Raw genomic sequence first — 21279 nt, 5'->3', positions numbered from 1 at the left:
AATCCTAGAGACTGACTAGTTCTCATGATATCTTAAAGTATCTTAAGGACCAAATTTGTCTTTGCTTGGCTCATTAGTCTACCAGATTAACCTACTCTAAATATTGATAGATTTTGACATGGAAATAAGTTAGATTTTTGATCAGATCAAAAAACTGAGAGGTCATTTTATGGCAAATTATATAAAGATCATGCAGAAATAATAAATTATAATGCAAAAAACGCGTTTAAAGATCAACTAATGAAACTGTACGGTTACATTTTAGAAGCCTTTAACTCATCAAATATTTTAAATACTTATTTAAAATTTGATTATCATATATTTAAAGGTATAGACCATAGAAATCTGCAGACAAAAATTTCCATTTTTCCTCTAATGCCGAATAAATTTATTTACTTTATAAGACCGCTGCAAGTGTCTGGAGTTATATTAAAATAAATTAACACAGTCAAGTTTCTTTCCTGAAATAACTAATATGTTTTATGGACAGTTTCGAGATGCCATACATTCGTCGGTGTTAAAGGTTCCAAGATAATTCTTATCCGGTGGTGAGGAGTGTATTCTATTAAAGCTCTCTTTCTCTGTCTATCTCTCTCTCTCTCTATCTCTATCTCTTTGTTATACCAAACCTTAGATATATACTGGAATGCGAAAACCTTTGTCTGGCTTCAATTTACGCTTACTTAAATAACTACACAACACTAACCGACAAAATAGATCGAACATTTGAGCACATCCCAGCAACAAATCAACCAAGCAAAATGCTGTTTCCGCTTGCAAACACGCGAAAACTGCCTCGATCTAAATGCATATTAAGTAGTTATCGGATGAAAGCACGAGCACGTGCGCCGAATTAGCCTCATACCACTGGACTTGTGAGCATTTAGGCCTCAATAGATGTGCCAACTTTTTAATTGGCGCTGATTATCTTCAACCACAAAGGTACACAAACATACAAACAAACACATATACATCGCTGCCTTTCTTCGCAGTGACGTAAAACGTTATCAATTCTCTTTAATGATGAAAGTTTTCGCATTGTGGACCGCCGCCGCCTTCACGAATCAACCTTTTCCGCTGACGCAATTTCAGCAGCGAGGAAGGAAACCATTGACTTGGGTTGCCTGAAATGTGGCAGTAAATGGCATGTGAAGCTTGTGTGCCAACAAAAAATATCCTTCTTATGCCCTGAATAGGGTATATTAATATTTAAAATATAGTTTGCAAAGAAACGGCGGAGTCTCTATTAAATATGAGTAGATATGTATATATATGAATGATGAACTGAGTCGATTTAGCCATGATCGCCTGGCCACGCGTTCTGTTGACTGTACGTCCGCCTGTCTGCCTATGTATACGCGTATTATTCCTTTAGTTTTTGAGATATCGAACTGAAATTTTGCATATATCAGTTTTTCTCTCAAATAGCTGCTGGTTTGTTAGAACGGCCTATATCGGACGACTATAACATATAGCTGTCATACAAACTGAACGATCAAAAATTTATCCTTGCATGGAAAACTCTTTCATTTGACGAGATATCTTCACGAAATTTGTCTTCAGTTATTGTCCAAAGCAACGATCTACTCTCCAAAGAACCGATTGGACCACGATAGCATACAGCTCCCATGTTCAAGATTTTTTTCTTGTTTGGAAGTTTTTTTATTGGCATAGAATATAGTATGAAAGAACGGTAAAATCAGATACAAATTGTTCAAACTAGACCATTGTAGCATAAATATGTGGCTGCCATGAAAACTGAGCCTTAAAAATTAAGTTCTTGTAAGAACTCATTTTGTATTTGTGAAGGGTATTATAACTTCGGTGAAACGTACAAATGCGAGATTTTCAGATTTTCGGCGTTCAATGCGAGCTGAATGAAAAGTAATGATTTTCTATACATTTTTTATTATTTATTGCTATACCCACACATATTCACACACACGTGCACGATTTCATTTATTTTTAGTGTCCTTCCTTTTTTAGTTGTTATTTTTTATATCTTTGCTTCATTTTTACTAAAGGTCTGCGGATTGGCCAAATCCTGCGGCTTAACCGAAGCATAAATATTTCGTCCCTCGTTTAGTGTTCAATCGGCAGAAGCAATGACTCGTAATTTCGGTAGTGTGCCATTTGGGACCCACGCAACGTACTACAACTACTCAGCGGCTGTGTGTGTGTCATTGTGTTGTTGTTGTTATTTAGTGGCTGCCGCTTCAAAAACTTTCAATCTGGAAAATCCGTAAATCATTTCGATTTTGATTGCTGTTGTTTCTGTTTTTGTTGCGCTTTTGTTGTTGTTTTGGTTGCGCTATTGTTGTTGTTGTTGCACTTTTGTATATTGCTTGCTCTTTTTGTTTTCTGACTTAGGTTCCTGTCTAAATGTACCGTAACTTATCACCGCACACACACGCACACCGTGACAGTGCTTTCTTAACGGTACATATGAGTGCGGTGAGCGCCCGTTTTTCCTAATTGGATACACTTATCGTTGATGCTCAATCTCAATTTCGAATTAATTGAGCTGAACAGATGAAATTTGTTGGCGTTTTCGTTTCGACACCGCCGACAAGCCAAACGCACGCACCCATACACTGACAAATAGGACAAATCAATGCGCACCGACAACAACAATTTATCTTGCATTGGGAATGAGCACGCACACACACATATATAAAGAATATATGATCATTTATAGAGATATTTAACACAAACACGCGCTGGACTAGCAAACACACACACATACCTCATAGAATCCATAGACTCCACACTTACGCACATATAAACATTGTGTATATTCGCTCTTTACCTTAAAATCTCAACCCGCACGCTGACACCTCACTCTCTCAGTCTCTCACTGTTTAACTCTCCGTCCGCCTTTACACACAACAGCGCATCAGCAACCGTCGTCAGTCCTAGACCTCGGAAATAAAGCGCTGATTAAAGCAGAAATCACTTCACCTTGCCTCGGCGCACGTACGCAGTTAATACGCCTCCGTGTGTATGTGTGAGTGTGTTCCTGTAAATGTGTGATTGTATGTGTGCATTAGTTGCCCGCCGCTGTCGACTCCGTTGCGAAAAGCAAAACCAAATCCAAATTAAAGAGCAGGCACGACGTTTGCGAAATCAGTGGTGAGGTCACATCGATAGAAAATTTATTGCCGTCGATTGATATGCCAATGGAAATGTTCAGGTTGAAGTTGTGGCCATTATAGTCATTCTCGCCCGGAATGTCTGCGTGTCGGACTATGCCACAGCCTTTGCTGACCAAGCGGATTCGGCCAGTGAAAGTTGGGCGAGCAAGCAATCACACACACATAGTCACATAGACACACACGCATACACAAAGTGCTAGTATTTGTTGCAACAAGGGCGGGAGGTGTGGTGGTGGCAGTTGGCATGGAGCTGGCAAAGGCAATTGGCTGCTGGAATTTGCGCAAACCTAATGAACTTCAATGAACTTTAATTTCTACGACCTGCATGCATCATGCATGTGTGTATCTGTGGCACAAAGGTAGTCTCTTCGCTGCCGCAACGCAATGAAATTAAACGAGAAATTATATCGCAATAATTTCATTTCGATGGCAAGTTTTATTGGCCCGGCTATATTGAGCCTTGGCATGCTGCAAATGTAGTGGTACTTGCCGGCTGTGTGTGTGTGAAAGGCGCATAGTCAATGCACAATAATAATGTTAAAATGCGTTAGTGAGCCTTAGTAGGCACGCACAAACAGACACAGCATACACACACACACACAAGCAGCCACCTACACTCTGTCCCGTTATATAATGGCAGGGAAAAGGCTCGGTATGTTTTCGCAGGCATAAAATTGGTAGCAATTTACCGACTGAATTTCATATTAATTACAGCAATGAGCTGCACTTACATACACACATACACATATACAAATATAAATGCAATTTTATACAAATACACACCTATACATACATACACGCTTATTTATACCTCTATGCAAGCAAAGCATAGCTGCTATTATATTTGCATGTGCCTGTGTATGTTTAACGGTACACACACTCGCTCATATAAACACATACATACAAATATATTTGCCAGCACATACCGACACACACACACACGTGCACTTTACATTTCAATATTCGAGTTTATTGATACAAACGAAATTTTAATCGGTTTTGCTTGTAAATATCAGTCGAGTGTGCAACTCTGCTTGCGAAATTTAATATCGTTGTGCACAAATATCAATAATAATACGAATGCAAATAGCAGAAGTACACATGCTGTGCTTGTTGTCGTTAGCCAACTGCTGCAAACAAACTCAACTATTTAGGTGCAGGTTAATGAGTGTGCTTTTTGTAGTTGGCAAGCGGATTCTGCTATTTCGATTTTGCCAATTTCACATTAATAATAATTTTAGCCCCGTGAAAGTAAAACTAAATAAGCATTAACTGCACGATATCAGATATATTGCATTTGAAAGCTTAAGCTTTTAAGCAAGAATTTACAAAGCTTATAATTTTCATATGAGAATCCTATTTTATATATTTAATAGCAAATACTGAAGCCTAGTAAATGACAACTACATAGAAACAAGACCAAAAAATAAAATAAAAGATGCTATTTTTCTATTTCAAAATGCATATTTATATTGAGGTCAGCCCATTCAACTCTAATGAGCTATACGTTCACTTATATATAGTAATATAAACTCAATAAAATATGTGACCTGGTCTACGAAAAGGGAGCTAACGTGCGAAAACTAGTTTTCTGGGAAAAGCTGTTAAAACTAAACGTCAGTTTCTCGTTATCTCATTAATTGTTCTCCTTTTTTTGACACCTAAGCCCCCTTTCCGTAGACCAGCTCACATATAAATTTAATATACGGACTAATGACAATGATTGTATGTGGTATATGGGAGCTAGGGTAATTCGTGGATCGATATCGCACATTGTCAGCATTAAGCTATAATATATCGAATTTCTTTCACTTAACATTGCTAAAATATCATACGTATTAACCGATATATACGGTATAAAACCAACAAGAAACTTTCTTATAAAACGTATATGGGGCTAGGGCATATTTTGAGCAGATTTTATACACTTTTGTTATCACTATATACAATTAACAAAAATAGAGGTTTCCAGAACTTAATTTATACAAGGTAAGACACTTGATTTCATACTCCATTCTCCGTATATTAGGCATATGGTGACTAAAGAAAGTATTGCAATCATTTCGTTCATTTTTGACAAGTGGATTCACGAGTTATTTAGAGATTTCATATAGGTTTATAAAATTATAAATTTTAATGAATCGGAATCAAAGCGTTGAGAGTTGCATAAACTCATTTTTATATGTAACCCAGCAACAATTTTTTGCAAACAAAAGTAAAAACGTATGATTATGATTTTACGATGCGTTATGACAAGTTGTGAGTTCTCTATTTACAAAAAATCAATTTATTCTGACTTTCATTTAAATTTTTTACATTGGACCGATAGATATATTATATACTCAACCAGAAGGAAAATATTCATATAAGAACACATTGTGACAAAAAAAGTAGATAATTGCAAATAAAATGTAAAAGATAAATTTCTCAATATTTTTTTGCCTTCAAAGTTTCAGATTGTACAAACTATTTTTCCAAGAAACACTTTTTACATAAGAACTTTTTGTGAGGGCCTTCAGCTCCTTCAGCGAATTTTGTTTTATCTCTTCGATCGATTGAAAACGGGTTCCACGGAGCGGCAATTTCAGAAAAAAACACACGGTACGACATCTGGTGAACACGGAGGTTGATCGATGGTATTCATTGCTCCTTTGGATTTAAATTCGGTCAAATTCCTGGCTCGATGCGATGGTGCATTATCATCGTGTAAAATCCATGAATTGTTCTTCCACAATTCCGGCCGTTTTCTACGGATATTCCCACACAAACCCCTCCATATGGTCAAATAAAACTCCTTATTGAACGTTTGTGTCTCCGGAACAAATTTATGATGCGCCAAACCGCGAATATCGCATTACAATGATTTTAGAGCCACTTAGCCGTGGAAGTTTTGGTTTCGGCTTGTTTCTCCCCTCCATTCCGGTGACTGTTGACTTGTTTCCATGTCAAATTCATAAACACATGTCTCATCGGCAGTTACGTATAATGTTCGCTATGAATGTGGAATCGGAATTCGCACGATCAAGCATGTCCAAAGGAACCAGTTTATCGTTACTCTTTTTGAAAAAAAATCAGCTTTACCCTAAATATCCACAAAAATTATTCTGAACAGACTCGCGAGAGATGTCGAGCTCTCTTGTCAACTCCCTAACACTTTCCTGACGAATTTCAAGCACCACAACCTTCACTCTTATAATATTTTCATCAGTTGAAGAGGTCGAAGGTCGTTCAGAACAAGGCATGTATTCAACGATATCTCAACCGTCTTTGAAGGCTTTGTACCACTCGTAGACTAGTGTTTTTAATAAAACTGAATCACCGTAACGATTCTGCACATGAAATATGGTTAGAAATGCAAAATTTCAAACAAATTCTTTGGTCATTGCAAAAATCGCAATGCACTACTGGGGTGTACCGACTTAAGAAGCTTTTGTAATAAGGACATAGTAATTAAGGGCAGTCTCATTAACTTACCAGAATAAAATTTTTTGAAATATCTATGATTAATTTAATTACAATTTCCGTGAGCTTTTTGTCACAATGAATATGATATAAGTGGTGATTGAATTTGAAAATTTTTGGGTGTAAAGTCAAACACCTTGAGGGTACCATTTCTGTAAAGTTTCTTTATCGGAAAGTGAAAAAAATCAGTTCAAAGTGAAAAGTTTGTTATATGAAAAGTAAGCGTGGTTGTCATCGAATCACGTAGTGTATTGTAAAAGTATGTATTTGGATAACCTCACAGGCCAAATATGATTGTAATTGGTAAAGTAGTTCCAGAGATATAGGAATTATTCTATACTGTATATATTTCATTCAGTGATACCTTCCTTACCATCTTAATTGTAAATGTTCATACTCTCAGTCGTTATCAACGTAACCGTTACATAGGCGCCGGGCGTAGTACTAAAAAACTTCACTTCAGAGGCGGGACAACGTGCATTCTTTGTTGTAATATGTGGCGAGATTATAAAAATCGTAAACTTGGATTGCACTAAAGCTAAAACACCGTTCATAAGTGACTTTTTTAAGAATTTAATACGAGTACATGCATATGAGATGTCTATTTATTTTGGTTGTATGGAAGTTATATTCTATAGTGGTTCACATACTGTGCCCAAAAAATAAGGTGCACGTTGTATTTATTTTGAAAATTCTTTATTTATTCTTCCAAATCAATTTCATCCCCTTCAAAGTAATCCCCTCCCGATGCAATACACTTATGCCAACGGATTTTCCAATCTTCGAAACACTGGTTGTAGTCACTTTCCGGGATGGCCTTCAGTTCCGTCTTCGCTGCGGCTTGAATCTCCTCTATCGTATAAAAACGGTGTCCCCGGAGCGGTCTTTTGAGCTTGGTGAACAGCCAGAAGTCGCACGGCGTCAGATCAGGTGAATACAGTGGTTGCGGAACGATATGGGTTGAGTTTTTGGCGAAATGATCACGAATTACGAGGGCAGTATGGGATGGTGCATTATCGTGGTGTAAAAGCCAAGAATTGTCTTCCCACAATTCCGGCCTTTTCAAATAATATTCCTTGTTGACTGTTTGACCGGTTGGAAGGAATTCATAATGCACAACACCACGATAATCGAAGAAAACAGTCAACATGACCTTGATTTTTGAGCGACTTTGGCGCGATTTTTTTGGTCTCGGCTCTCTTTTGGCACGATATTCGCTCGATTGATCGGTTGTTTCGGGGTGGATCCAAGTCTCATCGCCAGTTATAATGCGTTTCATGACACCCTGGTAGTCGGAAAGCATCGTTTCACACACTTCAACGCGACGCCTTTTTTCCAAAAAATTCAATGTTTTCGGTACCAGCCGAGATTTGATGCGCTTGAGGCCCAAAACATCCTTCAAAATGGTATTGGCTGAGCCTTTCGATATGCCAACTTCATCAACTAGGTCTCTAATTGTTGATCGACGGTTTTTCAACACCAAATCTTTGAATTGTTGAAAGTGAGCTTCGACGCTCTTCGTCTTCGAAACGTTCACGGCCGGCTTGGAACTCACTATACCACTTGTAAAAATTTTTTTAGACATAGCTCTTTGGGGTGTAAGTAATATTTTTTGTTATCATTTACAATTATGTCATAATGGTTTAAATATTTTATAAATACTCTTAGAGCTTGATGCTCAGGTGACACTCATTGATAATTGAATCCAACTGCAAAATTCGCCACGATTTCATTGAAGGAAGATCCGATTAGGCAGAAAGACGCTGAACCGATCAAAAACAAACATTTTCGACACAAGCTGCTTAAATCACGCCACTCCTATTGAAAGACGCTGTTTCTCAAACTATTTTTTGTATTGAAAAGAGCTAATGAGAAAGTAGTCAGAAACTTTCGTATCAAATCGAGAGCTTTTATGCTTATTCTCGGTTCAAGACAATTCTTTTAAAGTCTCCACATTTTATACTATCTTTTGTCAGTTCACCAAAAGAATATAAATTAATTAGCATGTTTTTTAAAATAACAATTATTGATATAAGAAACCCGAAATAAATTACATAAGCAATATTCGAAAAACATTTTTTGATGATTCCACATAACTCTGGTACAACAGTTCGCTGTCTGAGTTATGTTTGTATGAAATAAAAAAACTATAACATTTATACCACAAATATGGATTTACCGTTACAATGGTGCAAATTAGGGTTAATCACATCGAAACTAAATTTAGAGGCCATTCAAAATTAAATTATTTGCTTCCAGCATAACCTCAAAAACCGTTAAATTGCGCCCTACTAACCCACTGAACACCAAATTTCAAACAAAAAACTCTTTCAAAACAACCGCAAAAGCGCTTAACCTCTTAACGGTAATGCAAGTTTGCCAAAAAGGTTACACTAATGGCAAAAATATACTTTACCCCCCAAAAAAAATAATAAAACGACACATTCAATTCAATAATCCATTGAACCATTGAACCGCCCAACGAAGTCGTTTCAAGGAAATAGAAAACTGCAATAAAACTAATGGCTATAAAAACAAAAACAATTTTTTTACAGCAGCATGAATGTATGTGTGCATGGCGAATGTCCGACTCACCTGTGTGCATGCGACTGGCTTCTTTGCTTCAGTTCATGCTTCTTTACTTGCTCAATCGGCTGTCTTTGCTGGGTTAGAGCTCAGCGCGCGCTAAGCCGCTGCCCGGCCGGGTCCCAAAATGGCTCTAAACTGCCATCAACAACAATGAGCACTTAAAGTTGTCAACCAACACAGCGAAGGCGGACAACATACGCCCAACAACAACAAAACGATGAGAAAAACGAAATAAAAACGCAATCGCAACAACAATGGCTTGACTTTTATTGTCGCATTGCCGTTAGCGTGGTACACGCTTGTGTGGGCGTGCATGTGAATGTGCTTGTATGAGTGTTGCACTACAAACTACACCGAAATTATGACTGTTGATAAACAAATAAAAAGTTTCTAATAGCATAATTCCATTCAACAACTTTTGCCCTTAACTTGGTGGGCAAGAGCAGCAAACACACACACAAACTCTCAAATGTCTAAGCTTTATTTGGAGAGTGTACAGCTACTTTGCAATAATAGCACCGTTATGTGTGCATGCCCTCACTCCTCCCTCCTGCATGCTTCAACAAAACCAAGTCCATGTGAATCGCTTAAGTTTGCTCACACACACTCACTCAAATGAGTCACAGCGACGCGGTGTGGCAGCGCAGCGCTCGAAAAGCTCGAGAAGGCCACCAAATTCGAATACAAATAAGCGGCAAAACTTAGAAGTCCTTGCAATGGAGTCAAACAAATGTGTGTTTGCATTTTATATTAGCAGTCGCTCGAGTATGTGCAAATTTGTGACCCGCTTAGGTTCCAGAAAAATACACAAGCACATAAATTTCGCTTGTAAGCTACTTATGTGCATTCATTAACAGTTAGTCTATGCAATACCTCCACATTTGCGCAATTTTAGTTGCCTTGCTGCCGAAACTTAATCGTCGAAATATGATTTTATGCAAATTGCTTTGAAATTTTTCGTTGCTCCAATTGAATTTGTCTAAAATTTCGCACATCAACTTTACACAGGCACCCAACCATAAACACACACACATACTCTTACATGTACGCACACATGTCTAATATTGCTTGCACACAAATTCCGCTTGCCAAATATGCCGTTATTGTCGACTAGTTCGCTTTCCATCTAACTCCTCTCATTTGCCAGCGCCTGGTTGCTCAGCCCGCTCGGTCAGCGCCGCAGCCGGTACTCCGTTCAATTACATTAATTGAGTCAATTTCTTGATTAAATTGATGTTCACTTCCATTTTTATTGGACTGCCTAGGGTGCGCGCGGTGCTCGCTTTGATTGTGTTCCGTTATGATAACACAGTTGAGCGAGTGGATATGCACACATATACATATAAACATGCATTGTGGTGTGTGGATTGTGTAATGCTGTTTGTATCTGCTGGGCAGCGACCACTTGCTTATGTACAAATCATGTGTGCGAACAATGGCGGCAACCCAGTTAACAGTATTTTCGGTTTGTGTTTGACTCACACGAAATTCCTAGTTCAATAGTTGACGGGCGATAATTATTTTAAAAATAACCAGCGCGTTAAAAATAATGTTTTCGTTTTCCAAAGTCTCGTTTATTGGAAAAAATGTTGTAATTATAGAAAATACATTGCTTTGTTGTAGCTAGCTTTGTTCAATATACGCTCCAATCCCACGCATTGTCTATTAAAGCAAACTTGCAACTAAATTTTCCACATATTCTACAGGAAGTGACCTCCTGGTATGTTGGAGTAACCGAATGAAATCTTCTGTTGCCGCTAAATGTTTTATTGATATTTTGGCTTTCATTAAAGCCGTTTGGCCTTCTTGACTGCACAGTGGTATATTTTTAAAAAGTTAGAATAAAAGATTTGTCCTTACTTTTGGTTGTCATGCGATTCCTCGCTTTTCCTGGTTCGTCATCTAAGTTTCCATTTTCTTTTTAATGATCAGACCACCTTTTAGCAAGTGTACAACTCTTATTTAAATACTTTGCGGACTGTTAGTAATGCATTTGGAACCTTCAGAATGCTTCGTTAGAGGTGCTGATTCGAACCGTCTCTTATATGTACTGCGCACTCACTTTTCTTATTTCACGTCACGAGGTGACACATTGAAAAGATCGCGAAAAACCATCCAAATTATAGGCGTCAGTACCCTATCAAAGCTGTCGCTGTAGGCATATAATTTCGTAGCCACTGATGTTTTTGGATTAGGAATAAACTGCTCATAAAATCCACCTGCCACTTTCAGTTGGTCACAGACTTGTAGCACGCTGCAATTTGCCGAATGTGCCGCCATAAATATGAACTAAAGACCAAGCTTTCAAATATTATTTGTTAAAAAATTAATGTAATGGAAACTATGGCAAATAACTTTGTGTAAGACAGCAAGTCTAATAGAAATCCAATTGGAAATCGATTCAAAAAGCCAAAACAGAATGTTCTCGTTTTCGCCATACCCGAAGTATAATTGAATTTTCGGACCGATTGTGAAATTGCTGAGATTATAGTTAATTCAATTTAATTTAACCGGAAGAGATGATTTATATCTTGCCAATGGCTGTCTACTCATGAAAACTCCTCAAAAATATTTCAGTAATGTTTGATTCGCTCAACATTTTTTTATTAAGATTTGGAATTGAAAAGATTGCTAAAGATCACATTGAATGAAGCAATTTCGAATATTTCTTGAAAAGAACAAATTCATAATTTTCAAAAGGTTTTGTTACGAACTAGTAGCTCCAATCCCTCAGAAATGACCCAAAGAACAAACTTATAATAGAAAAATTTACAGCAAAGGTTGGATTTCGGCTATTTACAAGCTCGAGATAACAGTGTTGGCAACTAATACAAGCTCGCATTAGACCAATGACTTAAGGCTCTCTAAGTGTTCTGCATGGTTGGGGGAGATCCTGCAAAATGTCAAATATTATTTATTAAAAGCCTCTGACTTGTGCAATTTCCATCACTATATGATGCAATGAGTATAGTATAAATAAATTGATTGAAGCTTTACTGTTCTGTGAACCATACATTGTGACAAAAAGCACCCGGAAATTGTAATTAAATTCCCGAGTAAGTGATATTTCAAAAAATTGTACTTTTCTAAGTTAGTAGGACTGTCCTTAATTAATATGCCAATATATGAGCGCGATCTTTCAACCAGTTTGCTTACAGCAGCTGTTTAAGTCGGTACACCTCAGTAGTGCGTTGTGATTTTTACAAGGGATAAAAACATCGAACAACGAATTTTTTCCGAAGTTTCTATTTCTAACCAAATTTCGTGTGTGGAATCGTTGCAAATGTTGTAAAAGGCTTACGGTGACTCAGTTTTATTGGAAACACCAGCCTACAAGTGGTACAAAGCCTTAAAAAACAGTCGAGAGATCGTTGAACACATGCCTCGTTCCTGATGACCTTCGACATCGGTAACTGATGAAAATATTGGTGCTTGAAAATCGTCAGGCAAGTTTAAGAGAGATGGCAAAGAGCTCGACACCTTTCGCGAGTCCGTTCGAATGATTTTGATGGATATTTTGGGTTTGAATCGTGTTTTTGCTCAACTTGTCCCGATAAAGCTGAATTTTTTTCAGGTGCTGCTCATTGCTTTTTCGATACTCGTGGTTTGGTGCATCATGAATTTGTTGCAGAGGCGTTTGCGTGAGAACATTACTCGAAAATGACCGGAATTGTGGAAGAAAAATTCATGAATTTTACACGATAATAATGCACCTTCGCCTCGAGCCAAGATTATGACCGAATTTAAAGCCCAAAACGCAGTGAGTACCATCGATCAACTGCCGTATTCACCAGATTTGGCTCTGTAGGATTTTATCTTGTTCCCCAAACTGAAATTGCCGCTTCATGGGAGCCGCTTTCAGTCGATCGAAGAGATAGAAAAAAATTCGCTAAGAAAGCTAAAGGCCATTCCAAAAAATGCTTAAGTATGAAAAGTGAATTTCGTTAAAATAAAGGAAACATTTAGAGTGCTATTGAAACGACAAAATAAATATTGATGATATATTTTTAATTGTTTCGTTAATTTTTTAATATACAACCCAGAATTATCTGAATTACATTTAAAGTAGGACACAAATTACAAATATTTTACAAGCCATCTCTGATCGATAATGAACTGAAAAACTTAGGGACTCACCTGGAGTAAAATTGAAACAAGTAAAAGTTTATTTTTTGAATATTTGGAAATCTTTTTACGCGTCGAAATTATATTTTTATGCATTAAGAAAGCAACTGAACTCGGAAATTCAAAATATAAACGTTTGTAAAGCCTTAAATATTATCTACTAAAGACTTTGATCAATTTACTGAACCTTTAAGCTCCGCTGGCACTGCGGACCACTCCAAGCTTGCTCGTCTCTGTAAATGTATTTGTCTGTTTACTCGTTTGTGTGGTTTCATAATTTTTCCAGCTCAAATAACTGTCGGAAGTGAGTATTGTATTGATGTTTGCATTGTGTTTGTGTACGCTGCCACACACACACACACATAGGTGCAGAACAATGTCACATAAATGTGTGTGTATGTTGTTTTTGTTGCTACAAAAATCACACGTGTGTACGCAGTCGTGGCAGACCGAAATAGTCGAAAGTCGAAATGTAAACAGGACACGCCACGGTTCCCGTTTCGCTATTGACGCTTGCTACCGCCGCAACATAACGGAAATCGTCAGCTTGATTTTCTTTGCTTTTGTTGTTGTTAATGCTTTTGTCTTTTCATACATTCTATTGTTTATGGCATGCAGCAAAGTTTTTATTGCATTAAGCGGTCACCGCAGTTGGTTTTCTTGTTGTTGTTGTTCGCTTCGATTTCCGCCACCAATTTCAATGATCGTAATAAAGTGTGCGGTTTTCAAAAATAGTACAAATTCTGGTTAGGAAATTGTGAGTGGACTATGAATGATTTTAATTTTTATAAAATGTAAAATTTTTGTTAAAAACTTGTTATTCCGATGAAGCTTAAGAATAAAATATTCTTTTTTAATTTCAAAATTTTTTTAAATTTTAAAAAATCTTTTTTTTTATTATTTTTGAAAATTTTCAACGACTTCATAGAAATTTTTCTATATGCTACTGAATAAATTCTCTTCACCAAATCGAATATTCCCAGCTACCTTTCCACTTGGGCTCAACGCGCACAAAAGTATGCAATATTTTTCAAGTGACTGCGCTTTCAACAATAATAGCAAAGAATTTAAATAATTCCGAAAGAGGAAATAAATAAAACTTAACGCGTAAAAAAAATTAAAAAAAAAACTCGCTATTGCTGTTGGAACAACCAATGAATTTAAATCACAATGCGCCGCTATCGATGAACAGCGAATCGCACACACTTGTATTTTTCCAATATACATTTTTGTTTTTAACTGCATGCGTATCTAAAAATATGAAGGTTGCGCTGTTTGTGGCATCGTTTTGCTTTTGTTTTTGTTTATTTATTAAATTTTTATTTCACTTTAACGATGCGGTCATAAATGCGCAAGTAATTTATACAAATATTTCTGCTTTATTTAAGATATTACTGCGCATTGTTTTCGGTTACATAATACAATGGTAATAACAACATAACCAAAAACAAAAATGCGCTCAAAAATCGACTGTGTTCATTGTTTGGCGATTGAGTTAAAAAAATTCTCGCAAATAAAGCCACACTGATGTGTTATTCATTTAAACGCTGATGGTGCAGTGGTTTTGGTTTTAATCAAAGTACAAAATCCAACGTTTGCTTCGAGTAAGATTCTAATGCAGCGATGCTAAGCTCTACAGAATAAGTTTGGCTTTTCTCTGAACCAAAGATATATTTTATGATACCTGTGTGAAGATAATTATGTATGAAAGCAGCTTTAATATAATCGTTTTTCGTTAGTTTGTAGGTATTTTAGCTGCTTGTCCATTTGGTGGTACAGCGTCTACCAATAGGGATAACGTGATTTTGACAGCTCGCGGCGGTTCTGTCTATTTTCTAATTTGTGACAGTTTTTTTCAGCCTGTTCAGTTTTCTATTTCATTACATCCCGTTTTTCTTGGGTACAAATTGTCCAAGATTATTACGAAAGTCCACCTTCTCCGGTGACTACTGTAAGAGTTCATCACGCAAAAGATTCTTCTCAAATGTGGTCCAACGCTGCCTTAATGATTTCGTCAACAAACAAATTTGTCGCTATTGGGGTGAATTAAATCCTCGTGTGATTCAGGAATCGCAGTTGCAACCGTCAAAACTTGACTATTTGGGGCGGATTGTGGTGGTATCATTGTGCCTTTTTTCGAAATGAGGCAGGAAAGTCATTACCATCAATAGCGAGGCAATGTCTTATATTTTTTTTTGAAAAATCAGTTAAATTTTAAACTCTCGCCTAAAAATATGCATAAAAAAGGAAAAATCTCTATCAAATCCATAAACCACAGATTTACTACGAGAGCCTTGAATAGTCTCATTATACATCTTAATTGAGAATAGACGACTACAGGGTTTGCCCCGAAAGTAATAGAACTGAGTCGATTTAAAAAAATTTGTTGACCCAATCGTTACAATTCTCTAAAAATTTTCAAAATAGGCACCTTCTGCGTCGATGCAGCGCTGCTAGCGCGATTTCCAAACATTGAAGGCGCCACGCCACGGAAAGCATTCTGAGAGTCGAGGTCCATGCTGCTTGGATCTGCTCTGCCGTCTCAAAATGCTTGCATTTCATCGGCCTTTCCAGGCAAGGAAACAAAAGAAGTCCGGAGTCCACATGTGAATTGTAGGGCGGCTGCGGAAGCATTAGGATGCCGGTCTTGGTTAGGTAGCTGTTCACAAGAGAGGCGGTGTGAGCCGTGGCGTTGTCGTGGTGCAACTTCCAATCGGCTGCGATGTCTTGTCGGACCCGATTGACCCTTCGTTTGAGTCTCTTGAGGACTTCCACGTAAAACTTGGCGTTGACGGTTTGTCCAGGAGAAACAAATTCATGGTGGACGATGCCTTTGATGTCAAAAAGACAATGAGCATCGTTTTCATTTTGGACTTGCTCATTACAAAAAGGCCTGATGCCACCGAAACACACCACTTCTTACTAAAGCAACAGCTGAGTTAGCCTGCTTGATCATATGAGAACTAGAAATTTTGATATTCTATAAACAATTTGTAAAATTTACTTCAATTATTCGAATATATGTATGTAAAGCAACGCAAAGCTGAATAAATTATGAAAAAATATTTGAAGTTTGGAGAATGAAATCGGTTAAGACACTGAGACTGTAAGCCAATCTTTTCACGCTATTTGGTCTCACCAAACCCAAGCAATTATGGGTTAGACGAGTTTTGGGACGACAATGATCCGTAATTTAAAAAAATTACTATAAGACCTATCAGAGAGCCTAGCCTTAGCTATTGGCTGAAGGTGATCAAAGTCAAATATGATCATTTCCTAATCATAAATTCTTGAGAGACTCAACGATAACTGATGACTTTGTCTATGCTCTTTTAGATTCTATACTTCTTGCTACAGAAAAAGATGTGCTTAGAAGAAGTTAAGGCTTATATGCGACCCCAATCCGCAATTATTTGCCACTAGCTTTGTGAAGAATTGTGCTAATGATCATGAGGTTAATGTTTATGAGAAGAGAATGTTAGCAGATTCGGAAGTCAAGTAAAAGCAAATGCTATAAAATGAAGCCTTATATATTTTATTCCACAGCAATTTGTTGTCAAATCAGACGAAATTTATTCGGTAGCGAATTACTCCCACATCTACGACTTTACTACGAATTAAGAGATGGGTTGATCATCATACAAAATTTACCGAACTCATTTTTCTTCGGTTTGTAGAAGTTGAACGCTTACTATTCGAATAGTCGACAACAAACGGTTAGCCGTATAATCGAAAATGAATAGTCGAAGACTTACGACTATCCATATGCTGCAAACCGAATATTATTATTCAAATAAAGCCGTACTCGGTTTATTTGGTTAGTCGATTAGTCGAATACCAAGAGCTCTACTATGAATGCCACGGAATTTTTTCTTTAATTTAACTTTAATGCCAACTATACAATTTATGCACTCTCAAAAATTCACTTTCTTTGCTACTTAAAGAAAAAGCTTATCAATCACCAAACTAATATATATCTATTTTTTGTTTTTGGTTTTTTTTTTCAGACCCGCCCGCAGTGATGTGCCGTCCATGTACATCGAGGAGGACGCGCTGAACGACGAAGAGGCGCTGGCCGGAACACGCTCCGCCGACATACGCGCCGCACGCGTGCTGCCCTCGACGCTGGGGCCGCGCTGCAGCGCCAGCACAACGAGCAGTCAACACCATTACATCTCCGAGGGTTTCATACAGTACGCACAGCCCAGCCTCAATGGTACGAGCAAAATTCCTAAATCTATACTTAATAAACTGTAGTCTGCAAAATTTGTTGTATACTCTACTCTACTCTACTCTACTCTACTCTACTCTACTCTACTCTCTATTTGATAGCTATGTAATTTGTATGTATATGTGTGTGTGTTGTATTAACTATTATATTTAGTTTGCATATCTTTGTTTTAGTTGTAGTTGTAGTAGATTTAGTTGAAACTTTTCTACTGCTTTACACATTTTCATTCTTTCTCTCCACTTTATTTGCTTTTAGTGCTTCTACAACTTTTCTCTTACCCCTCCCCATCTGTCTTCTTTGGTCTGTTGTATGTATTTGTGTGTGTAAAAATAAAATAAAATTCAATAAAGTTGCTTCTACAATTTTCTGTTTGTGTTTTTATTTGTATGTTTATTTAAATGTATATGTATTTGTTTATTGTATGTATGTGTGTGTCTTTGTAAAAAACTTGTTCAATTCGATATTTTGCGCTAACTTCCTTCCGCTTTCTCTTTGCTCTACTTATTTCTATGTATTTGTGTTTGTATTTGTAGTCGTACTTGCAATTCAATGTTCGAAAGCGGTTGCATTAGAATTTTATTACGAATAAGTAGTTGTAGAGTGACATGTAAAGACACTGATTTGCTCGATTCGAAATCATTCAATTATTGTATAACTTTATTTGCAACAACAAATCTCCCGAGAATTCAACGCAGAAAACCATAAAATTTATAGGAGACATTTTATGCATTTATTTATGCGAACAAACTGAATAAATCTAATTGCATTACATAAAGAGTTGAAAATTACATTGAAATAGGATTTGAAAAAATATTTATTCGACTCAGCAAAATTGTGAAATTTGTTAAAAACTTTAAATAAGGTTTAGTCACTGATAAAACACATAATTTTAATTAAGAAATTAAATAGTTAATAAATTATTCGAAGTTCAACAATATTTTATTTAACAATTTTAGAGCATTTTATTTACACTTATTTTTTAATTCTGACAGTTTTTAAATTTAAGTTTTCTTTAATTTGAAATATTTACTCTAAACTCTCTTAAATTTCAAATAACCTTCAATACGAAGTTTTTAAATTTTAGAAAATTTTTATTTCTAAAAATTTTTAAATTTAAATTTCCTTACACGTTAAACACATAATTTCAAATAGGTATAGTTTAATCCCAAAAACTTAGTCATTAGTAAATGTTTTAATGTTAAACAATTATTTACTTACAAAATTTTTTTTGTTAATTCTGAGGATTTTAGAATTCATATTGTTTTTTAAGCTTTAAAAATTACGAACTTAAAATTTCTGAAATAAAATTAAATTTCCTTAAATTTTGGAAAATTTCGAACTTAAAATTCTTTAATTATAAAGATTTGTAGATATCTATTTTTAAACATTGAAAATTTTCGAACTTACAGTTTTATAAGTTTTATTTAAATTTTCCTTAAAAATTACTGTAACTATAAATTGTTTTACATATGAATTTTTAAGCTTTGAAAATTTTCTTCTTTCTTAAATTCTGATAATTTGTGAATATTTGAAATAATAATAGATCTAAAAGAAACAATTTTCGAATTTAAATTTTTTAAATTCTGAAAAATTTTCGAACGTAAATTTTATATAGTTTTAAAGTTTCTTTAGTTATACAAGTTTTTAAAAATGAAGTTTGGAATATTGAAAGTTTTCGAATTATTTTTAAATTTGGAAGTTTTTTCTAATAATATATAACAAATATGATTTTTTAAATTTTAAAAATTTTCGAACTTAAAATTTCTTGAATTTTCAAAACTGTTGAACATAAACTTTCTTTAATTATAAGATTTTTTAAAAATATTCAATCTCAAATATTTATGAATTCTGAAATTTTTTAAAATAAGTAATTTGAAATTTTGGAAATTTGTTATCTTATCGTTTTTGTAACTTTGTAAATTTTTAAATATTGAGAATTTTCGAATTTTTGAATTCAAGTTTTTTTAGTTCTAAATTTATTGAACTATTGTTTTTTTTAACACCGAAAACTTTCGAAACTGAAATTTTTTACTTCGAAAATTGAAAATTTATATTTTTTAGTTATAAAAATGTTTAAGTTTAAATTTTAAATTTTAGAATATTTTCGAAAATTAAATTTCTTAAATTGTAAAATTTTTGAATTTCACTGATGAAATTTCTTTTTTTTACAAAAATATTTAAATATGAAATTTCATACTTTGAGAATATTTGAATTTAAAGTTTCCTAAATCCCTTTAAAAATTGTCGAACTTATAATTTTTTATATTTCGAAAAATTATAACTTGCTAAAAAAAGTTTCGAACTTAAAATTTCTTAAATTGTAAAATTTTCCGAATTTTAGATTTTTATTTAATTATGAAAATCTTAAGGTTTCTTCAATTCTATAAATTTTGCAAACATGTTTTAAATTTTTCTTTTTGAATTTCACTTTTTCTCGATTCTCATATGTAAGTTTTTTAAATCTGAAAATCTTTGATTCATTTTCCTCACACTTTATTTTGTATTGCAAATATCGAAACCACTTATGTATAAATCAAATTGACATAATACCTTAAAATAAGTTCATTCTATTTAGGATAGATCGATCAATCGATTTCAAATATTCCTAACGACTTATTCAAGTTTTTTTGCTGTATTCCAATACATTACTTTTAGGAAGTAAACTCCAATGAATTAATAAATTATTTCAAAACCATAATAACAGATTTCAACTCGAAATCAAAGTAACGAGCTTGAAATAAGTCGACCTATTTTTTTTACCAGCATGCTACCGAAATATTGCTCTACTCATTCAAACTTCGAATGAATAAAATAATTGTAAAATTGTAAAAATTTAGCAACTAATCAAAAAATATTATAATTTTTAATAGAATTTCAAAAATTTCTGTAATTTTTGTAGTTATGTAATTATAATTTTGATAAATATTTGTGATGCGTTTTTATTGTAATTATTTTCTACTTTGTTGGCATGTAAAAATCGTAATTATTAAGCACAATGTTTGTTTGTTGTTTTAAGTTTTAATTTTATTTCACTCAATTTATTTATAAATTTTTACTTGCTTGTGTAAATACTACCAAAGCCACTGTCAATTTACATATGTATATAAATCGTATTGTACAAATATTTCTATCAAATTAGTAACGTTCTGTGTAATAAGATTATATTCAATTGTTTAGACTACGTATATTTGCCTAGTCATAGTATGAGTTTAAAAATTATAGTTTTTAGCTTAATAAATATATTGGACGATGCTCTCCCTGTAAAAGTACTCGTATGATATTTTTTATTTATAGCATTTGTTTATTTTTTGCAATATTTTAATTACTTTTTTTATAACCACTGCTTACACCAATATATGTGAAACATTTGAGTTCAAGTGTATTCAAAAATAAAATTTGGCCTCAAAAGGTTGAAATGCAAATTTATATAAAGAGAAGTTCCGTTATATGTCAGAAATTTCTCCACTATCTTGTTCATATTTTATAAATCGTGTTTATCAGTACAACGGAACTCATCTTTTATTTGATAATTTTTTTTAAGTAACATAAAGCTTTAATCTCAAATTATTCGTCGGATATTATTTTCTATTTGAAGTACTTGCTCCTGTTCTCTCTCAATCTGTCTCCAGACGAAACACTCCCTCAAAGCACTTTGATATCTACAATGGGTTGTAATGCATATGCTTAACTCATATCTTCTTATATGATCGCTCAGTA

General features: G+C 34.8%; 1 protein-coding gene across 3 annotated transcripts in view; it reads left to right on the top strand.

Annotated features, from left to right (window-relative positions):
- LOC126762147 (hemicentin-1) overlaps positions 1-21279 on the top strand; it is a 268515-nt gene that overhangs the window by 224365 nt on the left and 22871 nt on the right. For all 3 annotated transcript variants that reach the window (XM_050478702.1, XM_050478695.1, XM_050478685.1), the window contains exon 16: positions 17339-17547. In XM_050478702.1, the coding sequence (XP_050334659.1) occupies positions 17339-17547 (209 nt within the window). The remainder of the gene's footprint in view (positions 1-17338; positions 17548-21279) is intronic.

Source organism: Bactrocera neohumeralis, chromosome 2 (assembly GCF_024586455.1).
Source record: "Bactrocera neohumeralis isolate Rockhampton chromosome 2, APGP_CSIRO_Bneo_wtdbg2-racon-allhic-juicebox.fasta_v2, whole genome shotgun sequence".
Lineage (NCBI taxonomy): Eukaryota > Metazoa > Arthropoda > Insecta > Diptera > Tephritidae > Bactrocera > Bactrocera neohumeralis.
The sequence above is the reverse complement of the archived record's forward strand: the minus strand, read 5'-3'. Positions and strand labels throughout refer to the sequence as shown.